We start from the raw sequence: 12,607 nt of genomic DNA, 5'->3' as shown, positions 1-12,607 counted from the left end.
GCTTTGGCTCATTTTTAGGTTTTCATCTTGGTATTACATGTTTACATTATTTTTTTTCTGATAGTCTTAGATATTCTAAATGCTGCAGTTGTGCGATATATACACACATAACTTTAAAAATCATTACTTTTGTATATGGATGCTTTCTCTACATAGATGTCTGTGCACCACATGTATACAGTGCCTGTAGAGGTCAGAGGTAGGCATTGTATCTCCTGGACCTTAAGTTACAGATGGCTGTGAACTGCTGTGTGGTGCTGGGGATTGAATCCCATGTCCTCTGGGAGAGCAGCCAGTGCACTTAACCACGGAGCTGTCTCTCCAGTCCCAGGAAACGATTTTTTTTGTTGCAGTGATTCACTGTGCTTGTCATTTTTACCCATTCACAGGCATGTTCTGTGGTGATTTGTGGGCTATTGAGGGTGACAGATACTGACGTAACAAGGGAACAGTGATGTACAACAGTTAATTTGACGTTTTATTTAAATAAAATTATACAGTACAGATTTGGCTTTTTGAAAATAGAAAACACTATTACCTTATTCTTTTGAGATTGAAAATTTATTTCCTTAAAGTTTATTCTTTTAAAAATCTCTTTAGATTTATTTTTATGTTTACATGTATGAATGTTTTGTCTTGAATGTATGTATGTACACTCACCATGTGCATGTTTGATACTTTTGGAAGTCAGCAGAGGGTTCAGAGCCCTTGGAACTGAAGTTATGGATGGTTGTGAACCACCATGTGTCTGCAAGGAGTTGGACCCAGGTTCTCTGCAAGAGCAACAAGTGCTCTTAACCTCCAAGCCATATCTCTCCAGCCCAAGTGTATTTTTTTAAAGTATAATTAAAAATAAACTATTTTCCATTAGACTGTATAACCATTATCCCCATCTAATTTTTAAACAATTTTTATTACTATGCCTGACCCTACAAGAAATTCAGACATAGCATCAGTAAGCTACTATTCCCCCACCCCCATTATCTTAGTTACCAATAACCATTAATCTTTCTTTCTCTATGAAATCACACTTTTGGTCATTTTAATATAAATAGAAGCATGCAACAGACGGTATTTTCTTAGTTGCTTTATTCTTAGTATAATGCTTTCAAAGCTATATCACAAGCATTTTTTTTTTTTTTTTTTTTTTTGCTGAATAGTGTTTCATTGTATAGATAAACCACAGATTGGGCTGGAGAGATGGCTCAGCGGTTAAGAGCATTGCCTGCTCTTCCAAAGGTCCTGAGTTCAATTCCCAGCAACCACATGGTGGCTCACAACCATCTGTAATGAGACCTGCAGGAAGAATACTGTATACATAATAAAAACAAATAAATAAATGTAAAAAAAAAAAGATAAACCACAGATCTTGTATCTATTTGTATGCTAAATTTTTGGCAATGCTGTACCATCAAATTTTGTGTGGACATTTGTCTTAACTCTGGGCTTAACCATTTACCAATAGAAACACCCTTTCTATTGCCACCAGTAGTTTGTTAGAGTTCTAGTTTTCCCCCAAGCATAAGAACTTGTTACTGGCTGGGTAGTGTTGGTGCATGCTTTTAATCCCAGCACTTGTGAGTTCGAGGACAGCCTGGTCTTCAGAGCAGTCTACAGAGCCAGTTTCAGGACAGGCTTGAAAGCTACACAGAGAAACTCTGCTTTGGAGAAAAAAAGAACTTGTTACTGTCTTTTTAGTAGGTATGAAGTATTATCTCATGGTTTTCTCTGATGACCTTAAGAGTGTTGAGCATTTAATTTTGTGTCTACTGGCCATTTGTATACTGGTCTTTGGAGAAATGTTTGATCAACTCCTGCATGTGTGTATGTGTGGTTTGAGTGTGCATATGTGTGTGCATGTGCACTTACAGACAGGCATGTGTGGGGTCCTGAGGTTGACATCAGGATGCCTTTCTCAGTTGCTCTCCACTTTATTTTTTGAGATGGGTTTCTCACTGAGCTTGGAGCTTGACCTTGTCATTAGGGCTAGACTGACTGGCCAGCAGGCCCAAACCATCCTTCTGTCTATGTTTCCCCTGTTGATAGGGTTGCATGCAGTACTTGGAGTCTGATCTCATTTCCTCGTGCTCGCATGGCAAGCAGTTTATTCGTTGGGCAAACTCTAGCCTTCCTTTGTTCATTGTTAGATGAGATTGCATTTCTTACAGTTGAGGTTCTCATACCTTGTCAGAATTACTTAAAATATACCTAATATATTAATAGCAAGTTAGCGGAGAACTCTTTTTGCAAGTAAAGAGTTTGGGGCTGGAAAGATAGATGCTCGGTGCATAAGAGCACTTGCTAATCTTCCAACTTTAGTTCTTATCAACTGTGTGTGAGCACACACACACACACGGCATTTGCACAAACACAAGTACAAACACTTTTTTTTTTTTAAAGAAAGCAAAGAATCTGATGAGGCTACAGTGTCACAGTAGATGCATTAGATGTAGTAGAAAATGCACAGTTCTTGATCTCTGGCTCTATCTTTTACCCCAGGCAGAGGCAGGAAGATCTCTGAGTTCAAGATCAGACGGTGTACAGAGGTAGTTCTAGGAGAGCCAAGGCTACACAAAGAAAACTTGTCTCGATAAATCAAAATAAACAAAGTAAAATTAAATAGGACCCAACAACAACAAATTAAGTAGTGTGAATACTTGTAATATTAGGGATTTCTTGGCTACTTTGGCATTATTTGTATTTTTATGATGTCATTTCACCTTGGGTATAAAGATTTGTGAGGTTTATTTGGTTTGGTTTTGTTGAGACTGAGTCTCACTGTGTAAACTGGACAGCCCAGAACTCAGATATAGACCAGGGTGCGGAGCTGTGGCATCCCTGCCTTTGCCTCCCAAGGGCTGGGGTTACAAGTGTGCACCACCACACCTACTTTATGCAGAAAGATTTTTTTTTTCACTTTTTCCAGTCTTTAGAGAATGTAAATGCCTGGGACTACTAGTACCACTCATTGTAAGATTAAATATTGTCTCTTAGTGAGATCCAACCCTAGCTCTGCTTTACTGTTCCTCAGAACAATTCATTTTAAAACTGAAGGTGTGTGTGTATTATGTATGATGTGTTATGTTTGTATGTGACTATTGCCTCTTACATGCTGTGGAGTGCCTGTGGGGGGGTCCCTTCTTATACCTTGTTTTTGAATAAGGCTCTTTTAATTTCTGCTGCTAGACACACTCTGGGCTATATGACCTAAGAGTTTCTGGGGGGAGAAAAAAGAGTTTGTGGCAACCACCTGTCTCTCCAGTTCCATAAGTGTCTTTAAACTAGTTTTTTTTTTAATATTTATTTATTATGTATACAATATTCAATCTGTGTGTGTTTGCAGACCAGAAGAGGACAGCAGACCTCGTTACAGATGGTTGTAAGCCACCATGTGGTTGCCGGGAATTGAACTCATGACCTTTGGAAGAGCAGGCAATGCTCTTAACCACTGAGCCATCTCTCCAGCCCCTTTAAACTAGTTTTATTCAAAGTTGCTTCTATAAAAACTAGGTATCATTGGGTGGTGGTTAAGCATGCCTTTAATCCCAGCACTTGGAAGATGGAGACAGGCAGATCTCTGAGTTGGAAGCCCAGTCTCAAAAAACAAACCAAAAACTATGTATAATTTCTGTAGTGAGCATTTCTGGCTTCTACTAATTATGCAGCCAAAGATGAACTTGGATTCCTGATTCTCCCATCTTTCAATCTCCCAAGTGTTGGGATTTATAGGCTTGTGCTGCCATCCATACCTAGCAGATTTTTTTTTTTTTTTTTTTTTTTTTTGGTTTTTCAAGACAGGGTTTCTCTATAGCTTTGGTGCCTGTCCCGGAACTAGCTCTTGTAGACCATGCTGGCCTCGAACTCACAGAGATCCACCTGCCTCTGCCTCCCGAGTGCTGGGATTAAAGGCGTGCGCCACCACCGCCCGGCTCAGATTTTTTTTTAAAAGATACTAATATAATTTCATGCTCCTCAGCTTGGCCTCAGTCAACTAGACTTAAGTGGTTATTTTGCCTCAGTTTCCCCAGAAGTTGGGACTACCAGTGAGTGTCATTGCACCTGCTCTTTAATGCTGTATTTGTTTCTAATAGGCACAATACTTAGATTCAAAGGAAGGTGATCCCTTTATTTTAGATGTACTATATTTTATAGCCTTAACCTTAAAAATAAAACAATACACCTTTTTATAAATTTTTAAAGTATTTGTTTGTTTATTTTCAGTTTCTTGAGTCAGGATTTTCTTTTAGCCCCGGCTCCTAGAATTTGCTCTTTAGACTAGATTGGCCTCAAACTCAAGAGTTTCATCCCCCTGCTTCTTGTGGTTTGGAATTAAAGGTGTGTGCCACCACCACCTGGTTTAAGGTTTATTTTTTATAGACGGGTGGTGGTGGTGGTACACACACACCTTTAATCCTAGCACTCGGGAGACAGATGCAGGTGGATCTCTGTGAGTTTGAGGCCAACCTGGTCTACAGAGCTAGTTCAGGAACACTGGGCTATTACACAGAGAAACCTTGTCTCAACACCCCCCCCTCAGATTTATTTTTATAAGCTTTTGATCATTTTTATTTATGTGTCTGTATGTATATCTGGCAGGTGTTTGCAGTACGCAAGGAGGACAGAAGAGGGCATGGTAACTCTTGAAGCTGGAGTTAAGGGTAGTTGTGAGCCATTTGACCATGAGTACTGGAAACCAAACTCTGGTTCTTTGAAGAAGAGTAAGCATTCTTAACTGCTGAGCTGGCTCACTAGTCCTAATAGACATATTTTTAAAACTTTTTAAAAATTTTATGTGTGTGTGTTTAGCTAGCATATATGTTGGTGTACCACATGCATAATTAACAGATGGTTGTGAGCCATCATGTGATTGCTGGAGGTTGAACCTGGGCCCTCTGGAAGAGCAGTTAGTGCTCTTAACCTTCAAGCCATTTCTCCAGCCCGAGACAGGGTTTCTCCGTAGCTTTTGGTTCCTGTCCTGGAACTAGCTCTTGTAGACCAGGCTGGCCTCGAACTCACAGAGATCCGCCTGTCTCTGCCTCCCGAGTGCTGGGATTAAAGGCGTGTGCCACCACCGCCCGGCCAAGATATGTATTTTCAAAATCAAAGGTTAGTAAGATCAAGGAGTATTATGGCAGATTGGGATCATGCACCAAGTGGGGATATGGAAAAGAAAATCAGGACACAGTGTAAGTGTGTGACAAAGCAAAATGCTACTTGAAATTTCAGATTATTGGATTATTTTCATCTTGGTAGAGACATAGGTAGTTCTGTATTAAGCTCAACACTTTGTATGGCTCCTTTGGAGGGCAGGCAAAGTTGCTTACTATGTAGCAACTCAGGCTGGCCAGGAACTTACTTCCTTAATGTTCCAGTTTCAGTCTCCCAAGTGTTGAGATTACAAGTGTGAGCCACTACACCTGGCCTTTTCTGTCATTTATGAGTAATTTTATAGTTCAATTTGTAAAACAGTGCCATAAATTTTTTAAATGTCATTATTGTTGATCACAATAAAGGTAAAACTGGTTCAAAATGTAACAAAAGTGATGTAATGGGGTGAAAACTCTAGCTCCAGCAGTATTTCTTAGTCTCCAGAGTCAGTCAGAGACTGTTCCTGTGTGCTCTGAGTTAAGTTCTCTCTCTTAGACCTGCCTCAAGGACCGGCCACAGCCTGGCCTGTACTGTGTAGTTAAGCTGGACCTGGGCCCACTTGGCCCAACTGATGGAAGAGTGGGAGTCTTTCCAGTGCTGACCCAGAAGTAACCTGCTTGTGCTGTCTGAGCACCAGGAGGGGAATCTGTGTGGCTGGGTAGGCTGCACAGGAAAGGTTCTTGGGGACAGAGTAAGAAAATAGGCAAAACTCATCATGGACGCAAGTAAACTGTTTCCTAAAGGCTACAGTCCAGTTGTGGTCCGTGCATTTCTTTCCTTCATTGCTGAGCAGTGGCCTTGAGGCCCCAAAGTGTAAGAATGTGGGTGCTTATACAGCTCTGTCGTTCAGCAGTCATTACTAAGCGTATGTGGCCTTTAGAATGTGATTCCCTTTGTTCTTCTCATAGTGTTTTGTTTTAGAGCAGCTTTTCTGAGCCTAACCTTACCACCAGCAGTGTGGGAGTAATTAGGTTTCTGTGGTGGGAGGAGGCAATGAGAACAGTTGAGTGGGGGGGTCATTCCAACATGTGGCACCTCCATAGTCATAATTTTTTTTCCGCGGGGTTTCTTTTTTCTTCTTTTTAGTTGGAAATGTATGGTTCTAAAATACTGAATTTTAAGGGAGAAAAAAAAATCTTGACCTGGTAATGTTTGGTTTTTTTCTCACCAAAGAGATAGCGTTTCTGAGAAGGCTGGAATTTCTCTGCTGTTATCTGTTACTGTGCTGGGGAGTGATCACATTTCACATTTCTAGGTTGCTAGGAGACAGGCAACCTATCTTACAGCTACTGGCATGGTAGACTATTTTACCTCCTGATTTTTTTGAATGTCTATGTTTCTAAGAACTGCCAGGCTTCCTTTCTGAAACCAAATTGTGTAGAAGAAACATGCTTGCTTTGACCAGACTCCAGAATTATAAAGTAGGTTAGAAATACAGATAGAGACTGCATTCTCAAATAATCTTTTTCCCCTTTCTTGTTGCTGTCGTTCTCCCTTGGTGCTGTCTTCTCTCATACAGTGATGGTTAGTCGGGAGGAGGCTAAGAATATCCTTCTAACGTTCACATACTGTTAAGATCTTGGATTGAGGAGAATCATGTTCCCAGGAGCTCTTCAAATAAGTCACTATATGATGTCCCTGGAATATTTGCTTTCCTATAACTATTTTGCCTGTATGTTTTCTTTTCCAAGGAAAAAATTACCGTAGTTTTCAGTACAATTATTTTGGGAATGACTTAAGTTTAAGATTAGATTGTTAGAGCTAAAAAATATGCCCACGTTAGAAATGGTGGCACATGCCTATAATCCAGTATTTGAGACAAGGGATTAGGGTTCCAGGCCAGCCCAAAGGTACACAGGAAAATCCTGTTTCAAGAAAATAAAAATTAAAAAAAAAAAATCAAGGCCTGGAGATGAAAGTCAGTGGTAAAATGTTTGTACTAGGTTTCATACCCTGCACTGGTTATAGAACGTCCTGGATGGTAGATGCTGCTAAGAATATGGCCCAAGAACCCACGTCAAATTGAATTTATAGATAAATCTATATTGTAGTAATTCGTGGATAGCGCAGGATTGGAGATTGATGCAGACTCCGCTTCTTATCAAATCCCAGGCTCTCTTCTGTCTCAGCTTACCATGGACTTCTTTGTAAAGTGTGCTTAGGAGCTGGTATGTCTTACAAGCACCTCAGTAACTTCCTGTGTGGTAATACTGAAAACAGGATCAGACCCTTATCAGCAGACTCCCTTTATAGTTTAATGCCAGTGTAGACCAGCTCATTAAAAAGTATGATCTATTGAGAAATCTTCGTTTCATGACAGTGACTAGGGTGGGCACTTGGCAGCAACAATAGGTAGACATTACACATTCAGTGTGGACTATTGAAATAACTGGAGGAGCTGGGGAGTTCTGGAGTTAGCTCTGCTGTAAATAACTTGCCTGGGATTCTTAAAACCCAGGGTTTGATTCCCAGCACTAAAACACTGCATCAGATAGTTGAGAGAAAGTACTGACAGAGGTTAGACATTTATGTTTTCATAACTGTCTCACTTACCAAATAAGATAGAAGGACTTGGTTTGTGTATTTTCAATATTTGTCCTACCAGATTGCTTTTCTAACTTTAAAGAAATTATACAAGCAATGAAATTAGAGTCTAAATGTAAACAAGGAGAAACCCTTTATACTTTCATTACCTAAAGATAGTTCTGAATTATAGATATCTCATTCTAGATCTTCTTTCCATTATATGATTATCCTTTTACAAACAAATTGCACAATGCATATTGTTTGATAAAAATCAGACTTCATGTAATGGTTCTATAAGTTTCTAAGTTGTCGAATTTTCTTTGAAGTTTTGATTTTTTTCTTAGTCTATTTTTTGATAGCTGGGCATGGTGGTTCACACCTGAAATCCCAACTCGTGGGAAGTAGGAGTGGGAAGGTCAGGAGTACAGGGCCTTTGTCAGCTCCTTGACAAATTTGAGGCAAGCTTGAGCTACATTTGGCTTTTTCTGTTTTCTTTTTGGATAGGCCTCATATTTTATGTAGCCCAGGCTTGTCTATGACTGAGACTACAGGAATGTGTACTTGGAGTATGATTCTTATATAACTTTTTCTTTTTGTCTCATTTCCTTAAAATAACTTCCTGGGATTAGGATACTTTAAAAAGGCTTTGGAAACAAACACAATGCCAGATAGCCTTCCAGATAGGCTACTCTAGTTTTTAGGTTTGTATCTTTTGAATTTGTTTGTGTGTGTGTGTGAGTGTTAATATCTGATGTTTTTATTCAGCTGCAGAATGAAGAGGAGCCTGGGGAACCCGAGCAGACTGCAGGTGATGCTCCTCCACCGTACAGCAGCATTTCTGCAGAGAATGCAGGTGGGTACTGAGGCCAGGGCTAGCACAGATCCCTCCAGTTGCAAGGGAGGAGATCCCTTGTTTGTCTTGGCCTCCTGGCTAGCTTACACCCAAAATAACCACACAGAAACTGTATTAAACAAAACACTGCTTCGCCATTAGCTCTAACTTCTTAGTGACTTTTTTTCCAAAATGGATATTTAATTTTTCTTCTTTTGTTTTGAGAAAAGATCCCCATAGACCAGGTTGTCCTCAAATACTATGAATAGGGAGACTGACCTTGAACTCCTGGTTTTCCTGCCTCTACCTGGAGGTAGGGTTATAGGCATGTACCACCACACCCAAAACCTGAATACTGGGCATGATGGCTCATACCGTGGAAGGTTGAGACTAGAGACAGTTTGAATACATACTGAGTACATAGTCTCTTAAAGATTTGTTCATGTATTTTCTGTGTAGAAGTGCTCCACTTGCTTGTATGCCTGCATGATGGAAGAGGGCACTAGATCCCATTATAGATGGTTGTGAGCTGCCATGTCATCATTGGGAATCAAACTCAGGGCCTCTGGAAGGGTCAGTCAGTGCTCTTAACCACTGAGCCATCTCTCCAGTCCCCCAGGTTGAGTTTTATATTACTAGATTCTATTACAGAAGAGGAGGAGAAGGAAGAGGAGATTGTTATTTCTTTTTTGTTAATGAGGGGCATTGATGATTGACAATTTCAATAATTATTACAATAAGAATGTTGAAGTTAGCTGGTGTATTAGTTCACACTTCTAATATCAGTACCCTGGAGGTCAAGGCAGGGCAGTGGCAGTTCCAGGCCAGCTGAGGCCACACAACAACAAATTTATGGAGAAGCTAATTTATAACTAGAGAGTAAAAGAAAGATTTTTTTTTTCTTTTGAAACTTGAAAAATATTTAGAATCCAGGTGGTGGTGGTGCACGCCTTTAATCCCCAGCACTTGGGTAGCAGAGGCAGGTGGATCTCTGTGAGTTTGAGGCCAGCCTGGTCTACAAGAGCTAGTTCCAGGACAGCTAGGAAACCCTGCCTCAAAAAACAAAACAAGAACAACAAGTTTAACCTTGTAAATACATCTTTTCTGTTGTGCTGCATATTTTGTGACAGAAGTCAGTGATCATGAAGTACAGTGTTCAAAAGAGGAGATGAAAGAGTTCATAGAGAGAGTTATTTTATAACCCAGTTGTTACCTAGTAAAAACAGGAACACATGAATATTAAGCCCTTTCCTTTTTTCAAGTTTGATTTTCATTTTTTTTAACGAGAGGAAACTACAGTGTAGATCTTAGTGCATGTGTGAAGACTTTTTAACCATTGACAGGAGATCTGGCTGTGTTTCCTAGGCAAAACTCAAGCTGTGACCCTGTAACATCCATCGCCCAAGAACCTGAGATCACAGGCACACACACCATACCTGGCTTGTGTAAAGTGTTAGCCTAAGTGTTTTCCATGACTATTTAAATCACCAGTTCTAGTGATCACTTAAGAGTCTGGGACAGGTAGACGACCGAGGCCCCTCCAGGGCGTCCCGCGGAAGGATCTTAAAAATTGTACAGAATTTCAAGATGAGCGATACTTCTGAAGAGATTCCAAATTTTGAAGAGATGTTTGCAAACAGATTCACACAAGACGACAAAGAGTACCAGGAATACTTGAAACGTCCCCCTGAGTCCCCTCCAATTGTTGAGGAGTGGAATAGCAGAGGTGGCGGTAACCAGAGAAATAGAGGCAACTGGCTGTAAGATAACAGACAGTTTAGAGGTCGGGATAACAGACGAGGATGGCCAAGTGACAATCGATCAAATCAGTGGCACGGACGGTCATGGGGTAACAACTATCCACAGAGACAAGAGCCTTACTACCATCAACAGTACGGACAGTATGGCCCCAACCAGCGGCCTCCATATGGTTACTACTGACAGAAAGGATGCGGCTTTAACAAAAGGCCGTTCATTTTGATAATGTGCTGAATGTTCGTTTGTCTTCTTTTGGTCATAGTTTTTCATTCTATTTTACAGAATGGGTTGTTAATTGTTTAGAACTTAAGACTTGAAAATAAATTGATCTTGCTAGAGGTGTGACAATTGATGGGAAAAAAAAAAGAGTCTGGGACAGGCAGATTGTAAGTTCAAGGGTAGCTTAGCAAAATAAAAGGTAAAAAGAGGGTTGGAGATGGCAGCTCGATGGGATTTGATCCCCAGTACCACAGAATAAACGCCTGTTAGATTCAGAGTTGGAAATAAGTATAGCAAGTGAGTTTTTATTTTTATGTATGTGTGTTTGTATGGATGTATGTACTTTGAGGCAAGGTCTCACAGTGTAGCCTTGGCTGAATTGGAACTTGCTAATGTATAACAGACTGGCCTTAAACTCACAGAGATCCACCCACTTTTGCCTCCTGAGTGCTAGGAATAAAGGTATGGACAATCTTGTTTTTAAATACATACTTAAAAATTGTTCCAAGTGTCACATTTATTTATAAATAAATGTCCTTTGCTTCAGATGGATTTTATTACTTTTTTTTTCTGCAGCGTATTTTGACTACAAAGATGAAACTGGGTTTCCAAAGCCCCCTTCTTATAACGTGGCTACAACACTGCCCAGTTATGATGAGGCTGAAAGAACCAAGACTGAAGCCACAATCCCTTTGGTTCCTGGAAGAGTAAGCAGTTTGTTTGATCTATATTGTTTTGGTGCTGCTTAGTTGGAGTTATTTTCATTATCCATTATTGAGTTACTAGAATTGTCTTGGTTACAGCTAATTTTAAGCATATACATTTTCTTTTGGAATAATAGGCATCTTCTGAAAATGATGCACCAAGCAGTGTAGCATGAATAATAAAAACCCAGAAGCAGATATTGGGGTTCAACCTGAAGATCAGAAAAGCAAAACTGCCAACCACTAGAGAGATTACCAAATCTTCAGACCAAAAGGGTGATCCTGTAGTGTTCTCCATCAACCTCAGACTCCACACTCCACTGAGTTCCTGTCACTTCCCCACCCAGCCATAGCTCCTGTCGCCACCTCTGTAGTGCAGGGATTAAAGGCATGTGATCCCAAGTGCTGGGATTACCTTTGTATGGGCTCTGTTTCTCTTTTAGACAGGTTCAGTCTTTTGTAGCCCAAGGTGGCTTTGAACTCACAGAGATCCATCTGCTTCTTAGGAGGCAGAAACAGGCATATCTTTGAGTTTGAGGCTAGCCTGATATACAAAGAGAGTTTCGGGATAGCCCTGTCTTGAAAAGCAAAAGCAAAAAAAGAAAGACGTAGGCAATCCTTTATTGGGTTTAGCAGCACTGAGGAAGCAACAAGGAAAGTTTGTCTCTTAGCCAACTTACCAAGCAGTCTTAAGCAGCCTACTTAGTCAGTGAAGGGGTATGTTTGCACCAATTACAGTAGACCTTTCACGAAAAGGAAGGTTTTTGGTTATGCATCTCACCTTTTGTGCCAGTCATTCTTTTGTCTAGAAATAATTCATCATAACTCTGTCTTACTCTTTTTCCTTCATTTAGGATGAAGATTTTGTGGGTCGGGATGATTTTGACGATGCTGACCAGCTGAGGATAGGAAATGATGGGATTTTTATGTTAACTTTTTTCAGTAAGTATACATGTAGTAGTCACTTCCTATAAACCCAAGTGCTCTGAATGGACAGTATGTTTAAAGCAATTATGGATGCCACAGTGTTAACACATGCCAAATCTCATCTTTCAGGCCTACAGGGCCCATTGTTATTGCTGCTGCTCATACCCAGATGGCAGAGTAGGAATGCAACAGCATTGATAGATTTTGTTCTGTAAACTTCTCATTTTCTGATAGATCAAAGTCAATCTGACTCTGCGCCTTTTCTCTTCCTTTCCTTTCCTTTCCTTTCCTTTCCTTTCCTTTCCTTTTTTTGTTTGTCAAGACAGGGTTTCTCAGTAGCTTTGGAGCCAGTCCTAAAACAGGCTGGACTCGAACTCAGAGTTCCACCTGCCTCTGAGGACTAGAATTAAAGGCCTGCGCCACTACTACCCAGCTATTATTTATACACTGTTCTGCCTGCATTCCAGAATAGGGCCCCAGATCTCATTTCAAA

The 12,607-nt window shown here is 40.3% G+C and overlaps 1 protein-coding gene and 1 pseudogene across 1 annotated transcript in view; both read left to right on the top strand.

Annotated features, from left to right (window-relative positions):
* LOC121445335 (NEDD4 family-interacting protein 1) overlaps positions 1-12,607 on the top strand; it is a 44,924-nt gene that overhangs the window by 15,540 nt on the left and 16,777 nt on the right. The window contains exons 2-4 of the mRNA XM_041647415.1: positions 8,440-8,527; positions 11,060-11,190; positions 12,042-12,129. Coding sequence (XP_041503349.1) covers positions 8,440-8,527; positions 11,060-11,190; positions 12,042-12,129 — 307 coding nt within the window. The remainder of the gene's footprint in view (positions 1-8,439; positions 8,528-11,059; positions 11,191-12,041; positions 12,130-12,607) is intronic.
* Positions 10,036-10,566, top strand: LOC121445336 (annotated as a pseudogene).

Source organism: Microtus oregoni, unplaced genomic scaffold, assembly GCF_018167655.1.
Source record: "Microtus oregoni isolate MIOR12 unplaced genomic scaffold, Mior012 000176F_ref0000478, whole genome shotgun sequence".
Classification (NCBI taxonomy): domain Eukaryota; kingdom Metazoa; phylum Chordata; class Mammalia; order Rodentia; family Cricetidae; genus Microtus; species Microtus oregoni.
Note: the sequence above shows the minus strand (reverse complement) of the source record. Positions and strands in the feature narration are given on the sequence as shown.